Source organism: Dicentrarchus labrax, unplaced genomic scaffold (genome assembly GCF_905237075.1).
Source record: "Dicentrarchus labrax unplaced genomic scaffold, dlabrax2021, whole genome shotgun sequence".
Classification (NCBI taxonomy): Eukaryota; Metazoa; Chordata; class Actinopteri; family Moronidae; genus Dicentrarchus; species Dicentrarchus labrax.
Window position 1 is genome coordinate 17,697,579 of NW_026136721.1, and position 21,361 is coordinate 17,718,939.

The 21,361-nt window shown below is 37.8% G+C and overlaps 4 protein-coding genes across 4 annotated transcripts; 2 read left to right on the plus strand and 2 right to left on the minus strand.

Moving 5' to 3' along the window:
- Positions 1-572: 572 nt before the first annotated feature.
- LOC127355083 (erythroblast NAD(P)(+)--arginine ADP-ribosyltransferase-like) lies at positions 573-5,214 on the plus strand. The gene is made up of 3 exons (XM_051385560.1): positions 573-603; positions 2,498-2,637; positions 4,489-5,214. The coding sequence occupies exons 1-3, from the start codon at positions 573-575 to the stop codon at positions 5,212-5,214; spliced, it is 897 nt and encodes a 298-aa protein (XP_051241520.1).
- Positions 5,215-7,410: 2,196 nt separating this feature from the next.
- LOC127355126 (cerebellin-1-like) lies at positions 7,411-10,293 on the minus strand. The gene is made up of 5 exons (XM_051385628.1): positions 9,811-10,293; positions 9,109-9,222; positions 8,507-8,686; positions 8,163-8,294; positions 7,411-7,830 (listed from the first exon to the last, which is right to left on the minus strand). The coding sequence occupies exons 2-5, from the start codon at positions 9,218-9,220 to the stop codon at positions 7,529-7,531; spliced, it is 726 nt and encodes a 241-aa protein (XP_051241588.1). The 5' UTR covers positions 9,221-9,222; positions 9,811-10,293; the 3' UTR covers positions 7,411-7,528.
- An 864-nt stretch (positions 10,294-11,157) lies between these two features.
- On the minus strand, positions 11,158-15,446 carry tppp2 (tubulin polymerization-promoting protein family member 2). Its single transcript, XM_051385629.1, has 4 exons — positions 15,295-15,446; positions 14,269-14,460; positions 13,562-13,715; positions 11,158-12,972 (listed from the first exon to the last, which is right to left on the minus strand). Exons 2-4 carry the CDS (start codon positions 14,457-14,459, stop codon positions 12,781-12,783), a joined length of 537 nt encoding a protein of 178 aa, XP_051241589.1. The 5' UTR covers position 14,460; positions 15,295-15,446; the 3' UTR covers positions 11,158-12,780.
- A 2,400-nt stretch (positions 15,447-17,846) lies between these two features.
- Positions 17,847-21,361, plus strand: ftr84 (finTRIM family, member 84). Its single transcript, XM_051385613.1, has 7 exons — positions 17,847-18,598; positions 18,758-18,853; positions 19,101-19,334; positions 19,625-19,781; positions 19,880-19,936; positions 20,155-20,208; positions 20,408-21,361. The coding sequence occupies exons 1-7, from the start codon at positions 18,026-18,028 to the stop codon at positions 20,947-20,949; spliced, it is 1,713 nt and encodes a 570-aa protein (XP_051241573.1). The 5' UTR covers positions 17,847-18,025; the 3' UTR covers positions 20,950-21,361.

The following is a 21,361-nucleotide window of genomic DNA, read 5'->3' on the forward strand; positions in this document are numbered from 1 at the left end:
AACCAGAGCTGTCTCTGTGCTGTGATGAACTCTAAATCCTGACTGAAAGTCCTCAAATAAGCTATTGTTATGTAGAAAGTCACACAACTGTTTGGCGACTACTTTCTCCAGAATCTTAGAGAGGAAGGGGAGGTTAGAAATCGGTCTATAGTTGGCTAAAACTCCTGGGTCAAGAGTGGGCTTTTTAAGAAGAGGTTTAATTACAGCTACTTTCAAGGACTATGGTACATATCCTGACAATAAAGAAAGATTGATCATATCTAGTAAAGAAGTGCCAACAGGCCCGGCCCTAACCAATTTTGCCCCTAGGCAAGATTTAAGGTGGCGCCCCCCTTGCATCGCAGTAAATTCCACTGCCAGTTATATACATACATATACTCACGCGAGAAACTGAATAGCTTTGTCTTTGACATTTTCTTTTATTTTTTGAGAAACAAGTTGCTCAATCAAAAGAAATACAAGAAATGTAATATAAATAGCCTACACAAAATATGCAAGTTAACTACCTAAAAAATAAAAACTGTAAACAAATGATAAAAAAAGGAGGATCACTTGATGCTGTTGAAGCGGTGATGACTGTAGATGGCCCAGGATTTACAGGAGGTTGATTTAGATATTTCAACAGCGCATCTGAAGAGAGAAAAGGAGTAACTGACACCGTTGGGTGTTACAGTCTAATAATAAAAGAAATGATTCCAAGAATAAAATTATATGATAAAAATTAAAAACCTAAGAGATGCATTACTTTCACTGTACTGTACATAAATGATATACAGTACAGTGGAATGTTTTTCTGATATGCAGATCATTACAGTGAAATGCTGATTAGCAGAATACAAAGAAGCAGTAAACTGCAGTTTAATATAACATATGGGAATGTATTAACATTAATGATGTGCACTTTAACATGAATGTAAAGTTTAACACTATAGACACACTTAAGCCAATATTGAACTGTAACACAACAAACAACAAGGCTTACAACTCTAATATATAAAGGTGTGTGAAAGGAATAGCATTTGACTGTTACAAGCAGAGCAAAGGTTAGCTAACCAATAATAAATAATAATAAAAATGTAGACAAATGTAAACACCTGCTGAATAGATGTAATCTTTACAAATGTCCCTGAGCAATATAAGGTGGGAGTACTACTTTTTTCCATAACAGCTGTTAGGCCCCTCTATAACATGAACTGACGTTAAAACGAGCTAACGCTATTTATTGATTAGAAAACCATGTTAGACTAAAGGTTACTATCGTTCTGCAACAGACAAATCATTTCATGGCATTATCTTTACTCTGTCTTTGTCGCGTTTTTCCTCCTCTTCTTTTCTTTTTTTTTCCTTCCCTGGGCACCGGAAAGTTTTGGTAGTTTTGACAATGTTAATGGTTTCTGGGGTGACGTCGAAAAATTTACCATCACTCAGAGAGCAGGTAGAGGAGGAGGGGGGTGGGGGCGGGGGGCTTAATAAAGTCTTATTATTATTTAATAGGCTTTGCTATGCGGGCTTATTTTTTTTCATACTCAGAAATAATAGCACCAACTAGTTTTAGTAAAGAAATATCGAAAGTTGCACCTTTTTTTTTTCTTTTCTTCCCACATTGTGGCGCCCCCTAAATGGATGGCGCCAATAGCATTTGCCTATACTGCCTATGCCACGGGCCGGCACTGAGTGCCAATTAAGGGTAAGACTAGTTTTGATGGGGTCAAGAGACGTGATGGCTTCAATGAAGCTAGGATAAGATAAGTTGTAACTTTCTCAGAGAGCTGGGTTGCTTGCTAAATGCAGTCCTTGCATGTTCAGTTTCACAAGTTTCAGCTGCTGTGAACTGTGTGCAGAGAGATTTCAGACCATTATTCATGAAGAAAAGCCTTATGCCTCAGAATTTTTTTAATAAATATCAAGTAAAGTTCCAAATTTCAATTTGGGACTGGAAGCTGTGAGTCCAGAACCTTATAACCCAATACAACAACACCATCACCTTAAAGACAAGACCAGCTTTTAAATTAGACATTGTTGTCCTCCTCCTGTACAGTATATGGCCATGAAGAGCATTTTTGAACCACAGACATTATTATTTGACAGCATTTCCATTAAACCAAATATATGAAAAAGGGTTGGATATAATACTAACTTACTACCACAGTCACTTTTGAATTTGTATAACATACTGAAATTTTATTATTCTGTTCAAACATATTGAAAAGTATCTGATTTAACACTGAAATACACTGCTAACCAACATTTAATGTAGCTGGGCTTACTTGTGGGTTTTCAGGCATTTGTTTGGTTCTGACTAAAGAGTTCTTTGACTAATCAGATACACCCCAACTCAGGTGAAAGCATGCAACCTTGTGAATAAATGTGCATGGATGCACAGCACACAAACACACATTTCACGCATACACACTCATTTACAAGCACAGTAATGGTTTAAAAAATCACTTGTCTGCCCACATACTTTGCCAATATCTTATTATATCTGTGTTACTAGTACACAGTGTGAAGCAGTTCATTGTTGTTGACTCTGATTCAGGAACAGTTTTCCCGACTGCAGAGATGAAGGGAAACATGATGATCTTTGCTTCACTGTGTTTACTCCTTTTCTGTATGGTGCCTGTAAACTCCAAGCCGGTAAGTGGATCATGTGAGAATCAGTGGACATTCCCGAACCTTCACAAATGTTAACAGTGAAGGATGTTTACAAAATTACTTAGAAAAATTGTTCAAACATAATTTTGAAGCAAATCATTTTAATTTTTAGAGACCAAGGCCAAGCACACACTAAAATCTTGTTTAAGATACTAGGATACCCTGATTGAATCTTCAGTTTGTTAACTTTCAATATTAGTAAATCTGTTTTGATTAATCTTCTAAATGCGATTAAACAGGTTGAGGCACCAGTTATAATCAAAAGGAACCTACATTTGGTCCTACTACACTGTTAAACCTAACAGCATAAAATAAGTAAATTAAGATGACTTAATTCTCAAAAAATTGTGCAGTCACTCAAATCCCATGAATTAAAGCTAAGACATAACTCAGTTGTTTTAGCACATTTGTACAGTATTAGTGATATAATTCCAGTTTGTTCCATTGACTCATTTTCTTTAAGGTAGCTTTATATCATTACAAAAATGCATGCGCCGCTGTGCTATAATGCCTAGGATTTTTCAATGTTTTCATTGGTTTATAAATCACCATATGACCGCATCAATTTTTAAAATGTAAAGATTTACTATCACATAAAAAAAAAGGCTATTACTAACAACTTAATTAAAGCAGTTAGAATTAGATTAGATGATCCACAGAAAATTAACTGCCTACTACTCAGATAATTGATTAATCGTAAATTGTTTTTATTGTATGTCAGCTGTTTTGACAGGTAATGTCAACATTTGCTTTAGTGGAAGAAAACTGAGTAAATTCAACTTAAGTAGTAACATTTGTATAAAGAAGATGAATTTAAGTTATTTTATTCTGATAAATTCAGTTAACATGTTTTACATTTTTTGGAGAAATGTTAAGGAGCCCCTAGAGGACATGGGAAAAAAAAGAAAAGAAACTTTTCTGGCTCATTTGAATATCAAAATTAGCCATGTGTTGATAGGTCACTACACGAAAATGTAACCAATGAAATTACTTATTTTGACACACATTTTTAGCCAATAAGTATTAAACTAACAAGGTAATGTGTCAAAAGGTGGACATTTTTTGTTATTTTCTCAAAAGGAGTTTAATACTTATTGGCTAAAAAAGCTTTGTCAAAATAAGTAATTTCATTGGTTACATTTTCATGTGGTGACCTATCAACACATGGCTAATTTTAATATTCAAATGAGCCATGTGTTGATTAGTTGCTACCACCTGGCTGTCAATCAAGCTGTCAGACAGATAACATAACATTAGCACAGGAAGCACAACTGGCTGTGCTTAATCTAAGGTTTCGTGCTCACAAGATACTTTCTCGCATTAGAAACGTTTCATTTTTATTTATTTTTTTCCCATGTCCCTTTAGGGGCTCCATAAAATGTTGTATATGAGTGTAATATACTTTCTAGTTTTAAGTGAATCTTAAAACTAGCAAGTAAACTGAATGCAATTAGTACAATTAATTTACCATAGTTATCTTAACACATAATTGAGTTACTTGTACTCAAATCAAATATTTTATATTATAACATTTTTGAGTTAATGAACGTAAATGGTTTGAGGCAATTGTTTCCTCAAAAAGTTTGAGTTGATTGAGTTACTTTATAGTGTAATATTCTAATAATATTCTTTATTCTAAGAATTAAAATATAATAATGTGTGATTGTTGCTTAAACTAACAGTGACACTGCAACCGTTAGCTTAACTATTATAGTTGCAGTGATACTTGGACTTTTGAGGGTTCAGAAAAAATTACTGTCACTATGTTTTTCACAATTATATGTGTTAGTTTAATTACCTTCTTCTTCATCTTTTTCTTTGTTTCTCTTTTAGATCCGTTCCACTCCACAAGTTGCCAACCCAATCGCATTGGACATGGCTGTAAATTCAGTTGATGATATGAACTTTGGCTGCACTGAAACAATGATGGACAAGGTCACGAAAGAATATTTTCAAAAAGAAAGAGCTGCCTGGCAAATGGATACAGATGTAAACCGATGTATTGAAAAGAATTCAAAAGCTAAGGCTCTAACCAGATATCACATAGAAGCAATCTGTGCTTATACAAGTGATAGGGTGTACAAAAGCTTTAATGAGGAAGTTCGAACAAAAAGGGGAGACTATGGCTCCTCATTCCAATTCCACTCTTTACATTTCCTGCTGACATCTGCCATACAGATCTCGAATAATAACTACTATTGTCAAACAGTTTACAGACGAACCAGAGTTGAGTTTACTGGAGAAGTGAACCAAATTATTCGCTTTGGTCAATTTGCCTCCAGCTCTCTCAAGACAAACTTGGTCAACTTCGGTAAGAAGACCTGCTTTAAAATTGAAACATGTTCAGGTGCCTTTTTGGGAAACTATTCAGTGTTTTCTCACGAGGCAGAAGTACTCATCCCCCCTTATGAGATGTTCAACATAACTGAGAAAATTACTGATCAGTCAGAAGTCAAAATGCAAGGTCTGGAAGATTGCGAAGTTGTCTATGTCTTGAAGAGTGTAGGCGGTAAGAGCAATCTGAATTGCAAAGTTGTGAATCTCATGAGAGTCCAGTGACATCATTAAACCACTCACAACTGAATAAATTAGATGATATAAATAGTTAAATATTTTCTACAATCTCTAACTTTATGCTTTGTGTTTGTTTGATCATTGCAGGCTTATGTCTTACACATTTTTCACAGCAAAATATTATTAAGTATTGTGTACAATTTCTAGCTAGAATTTGTTTTTAAAAAATGCACAAATTCCTGCTATTGCTAAATGAATACCAGTAATTAAACTGCTTCAAGCAATAATGTTGGTTGTATGCTTTCATTTCCTGTGCCATGTTTTATTTACCTACCTATACTTAAAAAGGTACTCCACCCTGAAACATGTTTTTTGAGCTATAAACTAAATTATATGACTGCACTATGATGAAATACATCAGTGCTGGTGTCAATACTGACCTCTGCTTTAGGCAGCTGTAAAAGCACCACCAGATTGTGGTCTTTACCTTGATCCCATACACTGACATTCCCCCCACAGACACACAGAAAGACTACAAGAAGAGGTTTATTTATTTTAATGCTCAAAAAACATGTTATTTTTTCTCATATTGCCTATAGCTGCCCCACCTCTTTTCACCCTATGTCAGAAACATTCTGTCACTCGGCATTATTTGCTTCGTGCTATTACGTTTACGTTTACGACTTTATTTATCATCATTTTCTTGAATTTGTTACCAGGGGAATCACTTACTCTACATTTCTGATCTCATCTTTTTTCATCACTGTTTGTTTTTCATACAGTTGTGAATTGTGAATTTATTATGGACAGTGTGTGGGTTTGTGTTTGCTTTTTTGAGTTTACAGACAAACTCTAAACATCAGATTTTGGGTAATGGCAAATAAATAAAAAGAGAAAGGTCAGTGACAGTGTCTCACACTTTCCCCCATGATAAGTAGATTTAAAGGACTCTACTGATGTTGTACTCATACATAAAGAGTCTGAATGTTGAACATGCATTCCTCTACTTTGCTGTTTTTTCACTTATTTCCAGGAAACATGCAAAACCTCACCACATGAGAAAAAAACCTCACAGCAATTCTGACTTATATCCTGATCTCTCTGCCTGCTAATGGCTGGGTGCTGTGACAATAATATCGTCTCCTGTCTTTTGGACAGACAGGATGGAAGTGTCCAAGTTCCACTTGGTCTTAGTTTTTGGAATCCTGCAGCCACCAATAATGACCGCAAGCTTTCATTTAAACCCTGCAGTCATACACATAATGCCTAAACTCAACAACATGATATTCACAGCCAGGATTAAATTCCAAAGCGCTGTACACCCTGTGCTGTACCTCAGCTATAAACCCCGGAAGTACAGGATGAGCTTTTGTTGTGTTATTTGGCTGCATACCATTCTGATTGCTATAGTCCAATTGTTTTTGTGTGGTGAAAATCCAATATCAGTGGGCATTTACATTTTCATTTACACAACCTCTTTTGTTAATGTCATAATCGTCTACTCTTTCTGCTGCTTATTAGTTCTCAGGGCCCTGAAACAGCCCACTCTAGGGGAAGGAAAAAGGATCCAACTTGATCAAGAAAAGGGCTTTACATACAGTATAGTGCTGATCTTCCTGGTGACTACATTTGTCAGCTATGACTCCTGATCACTGTGCTCCTCGTGGTTGGGAGAATAGATCAGGGCATACGGTGTATCTGGTAGGCTATGGCTTACTGTATGACAATTTGGCTTGGGGCTATATGAATAATGTAACACATGGTGTACTTACCAACTTGGCACAACTCAACATGTTTAAACTGGCTCAGAAACGCATATTAGAGTGGCATGGTTTGTCCTGGCATGGCCAAAAGTGCCAATGGAAAAGCCCCTCTAGTAGACTAAAAGGCCTTGGGCTTGTCTCTTCTGTGTCACCCTGGACACTGTGGACAACCCCTCCCATACCCTACATGACACTTTGGCAGAGCAGAGAAGCGTCTTTAGCACACTATTACAACCACGTTGCACTAAGGAGCGCTATAGGGGACCGTTCTGCCTGCTGCAATAAGACTCTATAACTCCCCCTCCAGCTGGCTCGATCAGGGTGATCAGAGTCAAACTGGGGATGTTGACTCACTGGACTGCGGATCTATCTTACAAGGTGCCACTCATTCTGTATTTAAGACACCACCCCCTACTTTCACCATTGTTTAAGCAATATATATATATATAAAAATCTCAGAGTATGCAAGCATTTGTTTGCATATTTTTTATTAAAGTTCTAAAAATTCCCATACAGTGCAGTTAGAAGTAAGGCATTAGCGTGTTTCAATCTATTGTTGTGTATGTTCATCTATAACTTCATGTGTCATTTTGGCTTTATTTGCTTGTGGAGTAAATCAAGGAGCCAGAGAAGGTGTTTAGGCTCTCAGCAATCCCACATAGCTGTCTGCCATTCAGCAGCTCTACATAGACCTGGCCTCCCTGCTGCAGTGACAGCAATACTGTCTGAGAGCTGCTGTCTTCTGAGTCCTCTCTGTTGTCTTCCCATGTGGATGCCACCACCTCCCCGTTTCTCATGAGTTGCACCTTGTAGTACATCCTCTCACCTTCCTTGCCCACCTTGGAGTAGACTGAGAAGGAGAAGGAGTACAGTCCAGAACGAGGGGCTGTAAATATACCTGGAACAAATAACATTATTTTATTTATTTAATTGGTACAAGCCATCTCTTCACTTTCATGTTTTCAAATGTCAGTTCAAGTTAAACAGAGAAACAATTCCAGTTAAGTAAATCAGTAAACGGCACAAAATGCATTTATGTGATGAAGCAGCTCTTCTCCTTGAATCTGTCAAGTACTAGATGAGTTGTGCTGTACATGTCTGTTAGTTAATTGTTATAAAGCAGCTTATTTCACTGCTCCTTTGTGGTTAAAATTGCTAACCATACTGAAAAATGTCCTGCCATCACATGAATCACGATTGGTGTTGAAATTACCACTTTTGATCACTTACCCAAAGCAGGGTTATATCCACTTCCATGGTTTAGGGTGATAACATCATACGGGATGGGGCTGTTCCTGGTGAAAGGTCCAAAGCAGTTTGTTCTGTGACTCATGGAAGCTGTAAACGCAACCCTTATCCCTCCTGAGACAGAAGAACAGGGAAGGAAACAAACACTCATGTTATTATCTTCATGTGTCTTCAGCAGAAGACAGAACAATCTCACTTTGAGTCAAGCTATTCTGGAGCTTTTAATCACCAAATGGAGTTTGATCAGTTGGCATTGTAGATGTTTCAACATCCAGTTTTGCTTGATTCTGTGGACTATTTATACCAGTGTGCATATTCCAGAATACCTATGACTTCGAGGATGCTGTCATCCAGCTGGGACATGTCTGTCAACAGGTTCATCACCCTCACAAAGATTTGATCCTCCACTTCTTGGAGCTCAGGGGCAGCACAGCAGCAGCCTCGCTGGCGCTTAAATGCACACTCACAGTCCCACTTTCTGCACGGCAGCTCCCCCTCCCACGCTACTGCAAATGTGGAACGAAGGAGAGGAAAGAAGCGTTACAGACCTTGAAATCAGCTGCTGTTTTTTATTTGGTTAAAATACAAATTGGATAGAGCTGGATCAACACATTTCATATTCCAAATTTGAAAGAGATTTATGCGTGTTTTGAGTTAGTTTGATGGTAGAATAATGACAAATATTTTTGCATCACATTATGATTTAAAGAGTTCTCACTGGAGAAATTGTATGTAATATTAAAGTCCACACACAATATAATGATCCTCTTTTTTTCTTTGTCTGAACCATTGGTTGGCCAGCTCACATCTAAACAAGTATTTTTATCACCTATCAACAACATATCTTCTTGACCAAAATGCCTTGTTAACCCCAAATAGTTTTTGTCAATGTGAAGTTGAATAATAGTTGAATAACAGTTTAGTTTACCTGCTGTTGCTCGTAGGCTGCTGAGAGTATTTTCAGCTCTCACACTGTCCCACAGCAGGCCCAAGATGAACAGAGAGCATGTTGTAACTCTCATCTCAAAACACAAGGACATATCTGCAGACAGAGTATTTCATCAGAATGAACACTGATGAAAGTATTTCTTCACAGTCAATTTTATTTTATAACGCCAAAGACAATGTAGGAGTAACCTGAAATTTGATGTCCTGAATGAAAAATGTTTAATTCAAGTCAATAAAAAAAGTTATTTTCATTTTTTGTTTTATCTTATTGTTTGTTCCTACCTACAGTGGGGTTAACTTACAAAAATATTTCACACATTCAAAAAAAAAGAACAATGGTCTCCCTGTCTCTAGTAAAATGCTCTTACCAACCATGTTTCAGTTGTTAATAAAGTTTAGTTTGATTACAGTGGTGAACACTATTTTGGGATTATGTTCTACTGTGGAAATGATTACAATTTAGGGAATACCAGAAATTTAAAATAAATAATAATTTAATAAACTGGACAAACTGTATCCAGATTTGCAAAATGATGCAAACAAACTGAAAAAAAAGACTAAAATCCAGTTGTTTTAATGTTACAATATTAACTTGCATAAACCTGCTCCAACAATGGCTTGTAAGAACATTTCCATTTGGCTTTGTATTTGTCTCATTTGAATAAAAAATGTCTTGACTCACTGCAGTCCAACAAAGAATCTCCTCTTCAATATGTATCCACTTGAAATCATATAGTTGAGCCAGCAGTAATTGTGATGAACAATAAAAGATTTTTAAAAAATGCAAATTGTGAAGAATTTGAGGTCTTGCAGTAGTATACACGATGACCGTTTGTAAGAGATGTTCCCTTTCATGGCATTTTAATCTCCAAGTGGGTGGAGAGATCTCTGTGTCCACTCAACTGACAGCTCACACCCTCCAATCTATGAACGGTCTATTTCACTAACTTATTCCCCTCCCATACACACTTTCAACCCTGTGCTCATTTCACCTGTGATGGCATGTTTCAGCAGCGACTGTCCTGATAAACTCCCCAGTGTATATCAAAATCTCCTAAAGATTGTATCTTACAGAGCCTGTGTGTTGGTTATTAGGTCAAAGGTATCAGGTTGGCTGATAGGATCTTTCAGTTTGTTGTTTATGATAAGCCTGCTGCATTATCCCTCTGCACCTGTCCCTGAAACTGATGACACTGGGTCAAAGAAGGCCTTAGTTTAAATCAGGCAACTTTACTGTCTTGGTTCACTCTCAACGCTTTTATCTGCATCATCTCCACATTCATCAGGGAGTTGTTCTCTACAAACTGGCTGTCCATCACCAAATAATAGACACAGTTAACGATGAACAGAGATAAAAAGCAAGACACACTGAGGGGAGTTGCAGCTCAGATTGTCTTGTCTTAACTCGTGTACATGCACTTCCACAAGACTCTGATGTAAAAAATGATAAAAAAACTAAGTTTTGTAGTATCTTCTTATAGGAGTGTTCAAAATGAAGCTCCCCTAATCAGCAAACTGTACTACGGTAAGAAAACCGTGCTTGAGCCTCAACTGAACAAAAAACAAAAAATTCACCTTAATGAGCACAAAATGAGCTATTAAAGCCCTATTTCTCTTAAAGAAACAATAACATGCTTTCACATTGTTGCTTTTTACATAATATCATACTAGAATCAACAGGAATTAAAGGAATGATTATGAGCTGAACTTTTTTATCAATTAACTTGTTCACTTATTCAATGAAATTACTTATCTAAATTAACATTAATTATTAAACAAAATACAGACTGTACCCTTTTATCAGAGTAAAATGTTTTTTTTAACTTAACTTGTGTATACTTCCCATACACAGAAGAGTTAATATTTGAATACTAGACATCACATTGATCAGGCTCCAAATTACTGATAATGTTGCTCCAAACATGCTGGATGTGTAAATAACAAATATTTAAAAGGTTACCCAAATTTTCACTTCAGAGTAATGAATTTGAATAGATGGGGGGGGACAAAAATGATTACTCCACAAGAGTTCTACTACAGCATTATTTATTGGATTATTTATTCATTATATGACAAGATCTCAGTGATTAGAGTTGAGCGTGGCAATGCAGAGAATACAGGCTTTGAATTATGAAATTCAATGACAGTATCCACACAAAACCCAGATGATGCTTATCAGCTCAGGTCTATAGTGTGAAGAAAGTGATCTTAAAACATGTGCACCATACAATAAGCACTGTTATAATGGTTCCATAAATACCATCAGTGTCACATTACAAGGAGGGTCCAGGAAGAGGATGAGTGTTTATTGTTCTACAAGGATTCTTTTTGTTGTGAAATTGTAACCCAGATATTTCTTGAAATCAGCAAGGCATAGATGAGGGTTATTATCTTTAACCTTCATTGTATTAAATCCACCAGACAGATTTTTTTCAGGTCTTTCTTGTAGGCCTACCATGTTATATATTCTCATTAAGCAAAATGTGTGACAGATTGTTGTCATTAAAAAAAAAAAAGAAGTCTATATAGGTAGCATGGTTGCAACAAACAAGTATGTACATTGTGTATCACACTGATTAAATTGTACAACTGCTTAGATACCACACAGCACTGTGTCTGTTAAAGCTAGTGTTAGGGTCTAAAAGTTGATTTTGAGAAGATTATAATGTAAACTCTTACAAATTTTTCTCAAAAAATAATTAAACTTTTCTTCTCCTATGATGCTACACTGCAACATCACACACGTTACTTTCACAAATTTTAAATTACATGAAGTATTATAAATAATAATATATATCCAAGTTAAACTGTTATTTCAGTGCATTGTCGGACATCTATTTAAATCTTTACATTCACTTCTATTTAAATGCATTTTCCAGCCTTTAATTCTTAATTTGTTCAACCTGGGACAAAATAAAACAGCATGAAAGAATACATTATAAGCAAATAATGTTGTTAGTAAGGAAGAAATAATGGATAATGAGAGTATCTTGTACTGTAGCTTCAGCACTACAGTATCATTGTGTTCTTCACCGCTTTTTATATTTTTCTACATACTGTATTTGAAAAAGTATTATAATGGGCACTGATTGGTCATGTATAAATAAAAGGCACTGAAATATAAAACGATAAGCTTAGTAAGTGAGGGAGTGTCTAATGTGTCATTTCTTAAAGCCAGCTAAATTATCAGCCATTGCATCAAGGTAACTGAGAGTAGCAGCACATTACTGTATATCAGAGCATTCACGCTAGCGGCTACATCGGTGAGGCACAGCGTTAAGCTATACTACAAAGCAGAGTGAGTTTCTTTAAAACATGCTTGGCTACTATCAGTTGTTCATACGACCCATAGAACATTCTATACTTACTGCAGCTAAGTATTTTTGTTATCTTTGGATTATTTTCAGGAAATTCTTTCTTTAATTCCTATCCTGGTTGTCACTTATGAAAACCTTGAAACTCCAATTACATGTTTTTTTTTCGTTTGTTCTTAATTAAAAGTGTGGTGAATGCTAATTATATACAGTATACAGTATATAGTGTTTTGCCTTCAAAAATAGAAGAGCCAATTAATTTTTGTCATTTTTTTCTAACAATCCTAATTGTTAAAAAGTTGTTGGTGAAACAAAGTTTTCATAATCTGTCAGCAGAATTATGCTTCTTTTACTTTTTCCTCGTAAGTGCCGCTGCCCTTGTAAGCTGCCACATAGCCACTGGAGTCTGGGATGTCCTCGCGCCCGGCCTTTCCTTTTCCTTTGCCTGACACGTCGAACCGCTCCTTGTGCGCTCCGGTGTATTTGGCGGTATCGGTCAGTCTGTCCACTGCTGGTGCCTTTGCCACTTTCTAAAAACAACAGAAGATCAAATTTACAGAGAAAATTGTGCTGATATAGCAAACAGGCAGTAAGCTCACTTCAACATACAGAAACACATGTGTTTCATCCCTTCTGCTTACTTCATAATCACTCAATTATTTATTTTTACCAGTACTTCTATGAATTATCTCTGTAAAAAAAAAAAAAATGATTTATACTGTAAAAAGTGTCCTTTTAAAAGCCACAATGCGTTGGATTTAAAACAAAATTGGCACCATCCAGTGGTAGGATCAGTAATGACATTGTGGTAGACTCTAATACACCCCCATGGTCACATTTTCAATTTTGGGCTAAACAATGGCCATGGGACAAAGACCAGATTTAGTCAATAAAACAAAAAGATATGTTAACAGATTTTTATTAACTTCACTCAAGATGGAAGTCACTCTATGTTATTAACCCAGTATTCTCTGCATTATCTTATCCATTTTAAAGAGTAAAAGTAGTAATTTACCACCTGTGGTAGTGGACTATGAACTATAACTTAACATAACATGTTGCGTGCTTGAGGGCAGTGAAAGGTCAGAGTGTTATAGTTATAACTGATAAAATACTCACAGTGACTCCCAAGTTGGTAGGCTCCTTACCAACAATGAGACCATAGAGCTGCTGAAGTGCCTCCTCTTTGCTTTTGCCTTTAAAACGTTTGGGAGCCAACTCTGTCAGGGCCTGGTCGAATTGCTCAAATGTGATGACACGAGCTGACTTTGCCCTGAGGAAACACACGGTGTTCAGACCAAAATATCTCAACAACTATTACATGCATTGCCATGAAATTCTGTACAGACATTTATGTTCCCAAGAGGATCAATCTTACCTACCTAGGACCACTACGAGGTTGGCATTTGGGGTTTTTAGTGAACACAATATTGTATGAATTGCCTGTGAAATTTCCAGAGGACGAAATGACTTTGTTGATCATAAGATTTTCATCTAGTATCATGGGGTCAATGCAATGTCATTTGTCCTTTTTTTTATGACCAATCAAAAGTAATGGCCTCAATAAAGCTGTAGTTTGCTATGTACTACAATTCGTGCTAATAGCTAATCTTAGGACGCAAAGATTTGCTGATAAGCATGAATTTGTTTTAATAAGCAAACAATGAATACTGACTCTCCATTGTTTTGTACAGGTAATATTGATGTCCTCTGCAACAGCTGACAATGAGTTTACTGTGTTTCTTTGCCGTTTGTTACACTGTGACTGGGTTGCTGCGTTATGAATATCATAGCCGTGGAAGATTGAGGCTGAAAAAAAATCTTACTTGACTTTGCTGAAAACAATGTCAACATCCGTAGTGGTGACATTCTTGCCGTCGATGATGTGGCAGTCTTTGCAGATCTTTACAAAGTTCTTGCCGTTCATCTCCTTTCCTGTGGCCTTAGTGTCTCCATGGACTGCAAACTTCTGGAAGGAGGTCTCCACCTCTGCTACAGACACTGAGCCTTCAGCCATACTGACAGATACACATGCATTTCTGGTTAGTGTGTATGCAAACAGTCAAGAGTTTGTTGACACAGGTTCACATGCAGACACAAACTGATAATTTTGCATTGTTGTAACCCTGAAAAAGCCTTTCCAAACCACACTTCATTTGATAGATGTACATTTTGTGAAATGAAAGAACTCAAACTAATTCATAATGACCCTATTAGCTGATTGAGGTTTGGCCTGCCAAGAAACGGCTGCTGTCATGGTCAGTCTGAGTGGACGCACACAAAAACACACATAGACTCTTGCACATCCATCATTATGTTTGTGTTACTCAGGCTGCTCTTGCACCAATTTAATTTAATCAGCTCAGTTGCCAAATGGCTGCTCTGCTGTTCAATCTACAGTGAATGAACTAACATGCCTCTTCTCTTTCTCCTCTCCTCTTCTACTCCATCTCTTTCTTTCTCACACACACAAGCGCACACCAACACACACTTCTCTATCACTTAATTGATATTTACTAAAAGGTAATGATGTACGGAGGTGCATGACAAAAAACAAATAGCACATATAAATAACATTGTAGATTGCATTTCTGTATGGCAACATGTATTATATATGTACAATAATATTGAATCTGTTTAGGAAAATTGCATGCTAAAATGTACTGTTGCATCTAAAAATGTCCACATAAATAAAAAAAAAAAGGGGACATGGAGGATGGAATAAGCAATCTAGTTATGGCAATGTTCAATGTCCAGTCCTAAGGCTTGTTTTCAGATGCTGTTTCCATTGCTCCTTTGTCATAGCAGGTGCTACGGCATGGTGTCGCTGAAAAAGAGAGAGTAAAGTGTACCTGCTGCCGTAAATGGAAGGATGCTCTGTAAATATTCAGGAAAATCCTGATTCGTGTTCAGCTGCTCAACCTCTTCTTTCTCCTCCTCCTCCTCTTTCTTCCTCTTTCTCCTCTGCCTCTCCTCCTTCCTGCCACTCCCAGACTCTCTCACAGTGACGACAGAGATGGAGAGATACAGAGAGGCAGTAGGAGAGAGGAAAGGGGGAGGGAGGAGGGAGAGAGTACCGACCAGCACAGTCAATGACATCATGGGCACTCAGCCTCTCTTGTGTCTATTCAGTCTCATTAGCTCCTCACCCCTGTGTACAGACTTGCTTTTGTGGAATTTATCACTATCTGTTTATTTTATTTCATCATTATTCCATTAATTTGTGCTATGTATCTTCTGATATTTAGTCTGTAACTCATGTTATTGGGGTAGGTGCTACATAAATAAAGTTCTTACCCCTTTCTATAAACTGAGCTTACTGCTATCTGTCATACCCGCTCTCCATTGCTCTCCACCTTCTTGCTTTCTCTCTTACGGTCATTGTCACAAGAGCCCTCTTGTCTGGACAAAGACAAGAGCGGCCCTTCACAGAACAAAGAACACTGCCAATGTAAAGCTAACACATTACAGGAGAGATTATCCCATCTCACAGCCTCATATCAATCAAACTGAATGTCAGACCAGGCACACAGAGCAGAAGTCTTTACACACTGGTGAGAGTGGGATCATTCTGATAATCGTGTATGTGCCAAAAGTGCTCTGTGGTTTAAAAAATACTCAACAATTTAGTACATGAACCTACTGTTATACTTAATACTGCATTATTTCCATGAATTGTACATTTTCACTGTGATTCATCCCTAGCCATTTCTATATTATTGTTCACACTTACAATGGTGAAAATTAGGTAACATTGTGCACAAGATAACACTTTATAATATGGGTACAAATCATATAGTTAAATATTGTCACAAGTTAAAATGTATGTTTTTATTTATAATGGTGATGTTCAGCCACCAGTGATGAAACTGTCACTGTTCCTTCATAATATAAGATACAATAGATTTTGAATTTGAACAGCTATAAGTATATAGTCAATAAAGGTGAATGATCTTTGGACACAAGTGTAAGCAGTTTAGCAGCAACATGACAAAGCTTACTGTGACCTCTTTCACCTGAGGAGAACAAAACCACAAGAGAGTTTATCTGATCAAAAGTCCTTGGGTTACAGGAATAAGTGTGCCCTCTAGTGGCTGATAAACTGTCTTGCCTCATATATTTGATTGTAATCCAACAGATCAAATAAGGATGGGGTCTAATGGTACTATCACCTGTAATGTCATTATTTCTGAGGGTTATGACAGCCGTTATTTGACAGCCTTTGAATGAAAAGATATTTTGTTGAATTATTCAGAATAAAAGGAAATGAAAATAACTGGGGCAGACTTGAATAACAGGCAATCACATCAATTGGGGGAAACTCAGTAGGCAAAAACAGTCAGTACTCTAATTACTAATAAACAACATCCAAATTATTATATACGAATTGTAGGGAAGATCTAACCCTAACCTGACTCAACCTCCTTTTTTCCCTGGCGCCCCTTGGATTTAATATATTGCCTATGCCAGCAGCTGGCATTGGCCCAGTTTAAATAAAGCTATATAGGTACCTACAGGTCCTATATCTGTCCTAGGTATTTAGCTTGTGACTCTGTAATATTAATCAGGCCATTTTTTTTTTGCATAATGAATTATGGGTAATATTATTATGTTGTAAAAACAGTAAAACACTTTGCAAAAAGAAGAAAAGAAAAAGACTGATAACTAGTCATGTGACCGAGATGTATTTTCCACACCTGTGAGTGCTCATTTATATAATTTTGTCAGCAATGTCCTCTTGTACTGCAGTGTTTTTACCTTGCATTGTTTTTCATTCTTTCAGTGTGCTCCTCTGGGTACCCACATACTGACGCAGTGTTTTGTTCACAGGATAAACACACGTTGTTTTGACATCACGCACCATCATGAAACTCAGTGCTCAGTCAAATGAAAAGCTAAAGGGTGTGAAGGACTAAATCTTTCCCACTTGGAAATGCAAACCAGAATAGCAAATTCCTCACCCATGATGAATGTTGGTTTTAGGGGGAAATTAATGTAAAACAACAGTAGATAGTGGAGCTCTTCCCTGTACAAACTACTGATTGGTATCTGTGTCTTTGTGTATTGTGCAATTGCTTAACACTGTGCTGACATTTGATGTTACGAGGAAACCTTGTTTTGTAAATTTAAAAAACATTAATGTCAACACAGACAGCTGTATCAAGGGATAAATTCCGATGATGTGTTGACTCTTCTTTAAATGGCATTTATTCGTTCATGTTCTAGTCTAGATTAGTTTTTGTTTTGCTGACAACTTGACCTTACTGGCTGAGTTCACCAGAAATTCCTGCTTGTTAAGCAGATTCCGTCAGGGTTGCAGACCTAAGTACTTTCACTCAGATGCTGTGGGAAGACATCACCTGAGTGCTTACAGTAGAAACAAAGTCTTTCCTTTAAATATCACCAGAGAATAGCATTGTTTTTGGTTTGAAAAGGAGTTGTAGGATCACAGGAGCCTGTGGTTGGACTCTCTCTGGACCTCATTCTGACTGACAGTACTTGACTAGACTAGACTCACTTATTAACACAAACTGACTATTCTGATCCAGAGTCCATTCCATTTTTGTCTCATCCAACATCATCATGGCTGAGTCTAGCTTCCCTTTACCACCAGAGGATTACTGTCCACTGTGTGCGGACACACTGAGAGATCCAGTCACCATCCCCTGTGGTGACACCTACTGCCTGGAGTGCATCAAGATCTACTGGGACCAGTTTGACCACATGGGTGTGTACAGCTGCCCACAGTGCCGTGCAACCTTCACCCCAAGGCCTGTGCTGAGACGCAATCTACCTGACGTAAACAACGAGCCACGGCGGCAGCGTCCGGAGCTCACACCTTTCCCCTACATGCACCGGGAGTCCTTCTGTGACTTCTGTGTTGGCCGTCGCAACAAGGCTGTCAAGTCGTGCCTCATGTGCCTGGCCTACTACTGCGAAACACACGTCAAACCGCATTATGAGTCATCCACCTTCAAGAGGCACAAGCTTGTGGATGAGACTGGCCACCTGGACAGGAAGATCTGTCCTCAGCATGAGAAAGGCCTGGAACTGTTTTGTCGCTCTGACCAGATGTGTATCTGTGTGCTGTGTACTGTCAGAGAGCACCGCAGTCACAACATTACCTCAGCAGAAGAGGAGCGCATCGAAAAACAAGTCAGTCTGAATTGTTTGCTTGGAGGCCATTTAAAAACCCCTTAAATGTTTCAAAACAGTATCTGAATTCATGAATGTTGAGTTTTGGTGGAGAGAAGAACTCGATTACCAGAGCTACATCCAAAATGCCAGACTGTTACTGTCATGTTCTTCCAACAGAAAGTCCTTGTGGTCACCCAGTCTGAAGTGCAGCACATCATTCAGGAGAGGATGAAGGAGCTACAGGAGCTCAAACATAATGTGGATGTCCTCAAAGTAAGATCAGACATCGCTGAAGCAAACATAAATAATTGTGTCCATACATTTTAAGATGCAATGTGTTATCGTGTATTTCGGAGAAGATAAAATATGACCAGAGGTATTTTGCAACCATCTTGTCTATGTTAATGCCAAGTATGAACAGAATTAGAGAGGAAAATGACACCATCTGGTGGTGGTGTCAAATAGACTAACATACCCCCACCTTTTCTAAAACCTCTGACAAACTGATTTCACCTTTCAGAGTTGTGCCCAGCGAGCACAGACAGAAAGCGATAAGACATTCCATGAAATGCTGCAGGCTGTGGAGCGCTGGAAAGCTGAAATAAATCAGATGATAATGGCCAACATGCAGTCAGCGATGTCACAGGCTGAGGGGTACGTGGACCGTCTGGAGCAGGAGATACAGGAGCTGCAGCGCAGAGATGCAGAGCTACGGCAGATCCTTGAAACAGAGGACAACATTCACTTTCTGCAGGTTCATACAGAGCAATCATAATACTTCTTATGTTATGTAGCCCTGTTGGAATGTTAAGGTATTTTAGGATGTTTTAGGTGATAATGTATTCACATGTTCCTGTCACATGTAAAATGTTTTACCCACTCCATAATTTAAATAGCAGATAATAATAACTGTAGTGTTGAGTAAATCAAGGCAATACCACCTGTAAATATTGTTTATGTTCTTTTGGTCAGGTGAGGCTACTTTTCAGCCTGTGTTTCTGACTTGTTGACCGGATTATAGAGCTCCTGTCTCTTGTTGAACAGAATTTTCCAACCCTGTGTGTCCCTCCTGAGGCCATGGTACCCAAAGTGCTCATCAACCCTCAGTTCTCCTTTGGAGAGATGAGCAAGACAGCCACAGAGATGAAGGAAAATCTAGACGAAATCTGCAAGAAGGAATTGAGCAAAATCTCCAAGACAGGTTTGTGTCAAGTAAATAACTTTTACAAAATATCTTTATACTGTGAATACCGTAAAGTGGGCCAGTAACACACTAACCTGCGGTATCATCTTCAACAGTTAGTGAAACCCCTGTGTACATACTTTTGCCAAGAAATGGAGACAAACGGCTTAAAGGTAAGTGTCTGTCAACTGATTTTGGGGGTCGCTGTGGCTCAGTTGGTAAAGTGGGTTTTCTAGGAATCAGAGGGTCACTGGTTCAATTCCCCCGTTTATTTGAAGTGTCTTTTTATTTTTATTTTGTATAATTGTGTATTTCACTTTTGATTCATTTAAAAATAAACAATAAAATAAAATTGATCAGTTTATGTGTGTATGTTTTCATATCCAAACAGTTCCTTCCAGAGTTGATTTTCAGGAGCCAAAAACCAGGACAGACTTCTTAAGATGTGAGTTTCTTGTTCAGTCTATTCGCAGCCTATCACTGTTCTCAGAAATAGATTGAATACTTTGACACATATATTTCCCCAGATATTTAATTGTTGAGAGGGAGGGAAAGCGAATGGATGCATGAATGTTTATTTCTTAATCCTGATCCAAAGATAAATTATTAAGAAATGTGTTTTGTGTATGGCTGTCTTTGCTCAGACTTCTCCAAGATGTCCTTCGATCCAAATACAGTCTATAAAGAGCTGGTCATGTCAGACGGGAACCAGAGGGTCACACGGAAGAAAACAGTCCAGTTTTACCCCGATCATCCAGAGCGCTTCGATGGCTTCTCCCAGGTGCTGTGCAAGGAGCCTCTTACTGGTTTCAGATTTTACTGGGAGGCAGAGTGGAGCGGGGAGTTCTCCATCGGGGTGGCCTACAAGAGCATCAGTCGCAAGGGGAAGAATTCCCACAGTCTGCTGGGCTACAATGACAAGTCTTGGAGTCTCCTCTGCTCAGACTCAGGCTACTCTGCCTGGCACAATAAAGTAGACAGAGACCTTCCAAATGCCCCTAGAGGCACACGAATGGGTGTTTACCTGGATTATGCAAGCAACACCGTGGCCTTTTACTCAATATCAGAGACCATGGAGCTTATCCACAGGTTCAAAGCTCAGTTCAGTGAGCCGTTGTATGCTGGTTTTGGTGTTGGCTCCTCTGTTACCCTCTGCCAGCTGAAGAAGAATACCATGCCTTACTAACATTTCAAAAACAGGGAAGCTGTGGGAAGTCTATTGTAAAGAGTATAGAACTCACAGGTACTGTATACAGTAAGTTATAAATATTGATTGTACAGCGAATGTAAAGTTATGGTTTGACAAAAAGGATTTTAAACCTCGCTCATGTAGTTGTGACCTCACACTGCATGCTCATATTAATATGTGATAATAATGTCTTACTGAATGAACACAATTTCAGATACATATGACAGTGTGGTTATTTCAAGTAACAATGCAATCCTCCAATAACAGAATACTGATTTGCTCTGTGATTTTATGGGCCTTTGTTTTTTTATTAAATTTAAGTGTATTCACTTCTATCTTCACCTCAGATTATCTCTGTTTAAAATGTTGTCACTTGTGTCCACATAAATTAAAAGTAGTATATTCAGTT

What these genes read in the sequence shown, in the direction of transcription:
- ftr84 (XM_051385613.1), top strand. Translation starts at nt 18,026, where the DNA reads ATGGCTGAGTCTAGCTTCCCTTTACCACCAGAGGATTACTGTCCACTG. An exon ending in AGGAGCGCATCGAAAAACAA is followed by an intron (nt 18,599 to 18,757) that starts GTCAGTCTGAAT and finishes TTCTTCCAACAG; the next exon opens with AAAGTCCTTGTGGTCACCCA. An exon ending in ATAATGTGGATGTCCTCAAA is followed by an intron (nt 18,854 to 19,100) that starts GTAAGATCAGAC and finishes TTCACCTTTCAG; the next exon opens with AGTTGTGCCCAGCGAGCACA.
- LOC127355126 (XM_051385628.1), bottom strand. Translation starts at nt 9,220, where the DNA reads ATGTCCTTGTGTTTTGAGATGAGAGTTACAACATGCTCTCTGTTCATC. An exon ending in CAGCCTACGAGCAACAGCAG is followed by an intron (nt 8,687 to 9,108) that starts GTAAACTAAACT and finishes CCACATTTGCAG; the next exon opens with TAGCGTGGGAGGGGGAGCTG. An exon ending in TGGATATAACCCTGCTTTGG is followed by an intron (nt 7,831 to 8,162) that starts GTAAGTGATCAA and finishes TATTTGTTCCAG; the next exon opens with GTATATTTACAGCCCCTCGT.
- tppp2 (XM_051385629.1), bottom strand. Translation starts at nt 14,459, where the DNA reads ATGGCTGAAGGCTCAGTGTCTGTAGCAGAGGTGGAGACCTCCTTCCAG. An exon ending in ATTGTTTTCAGCAAAGTCAA is followed by an intron (nt 13,716 to 14,268) that starts GTAAGATTTTTT and finishes GTGTTTCCTCAG; the next exon opens with GGCAAAGTCAGCTCGTGTCA. An exon ending in CTACCAACTTGGGAGTCACT is followed by an intron (nt 12,973 to 13,561) that starts GTGAGTATTTTA and finishes TGTTGTTTTTAG; the next exon opens with AAAGTGGCAAAGGCACCAGC.
- LOC127355083 (XM_051385560.1), top strand. Translation starts at nt 573, where the DNA reads ATGACTGTAGATGGCCCAGGATTTACAGGAG. An exon ending in TGGCCCAGGATTTACAGGAG is followed by an intron (nt 604 to 2,497) that starts GTTGATTTAGAT and finishes CTGTGTTACTAG; the next exon opens with TACACAGTGTGAAGCAGTTC. An exon ending in TGCCTGTAAACTCCAAGCCG is followed by an intron (nt 2,638 to 4,488) that starts GTAAGTGGATCA and finishes TTTCTCTTTTAG; the next exon opens with ATCCGTTCCACTCCACAAGT.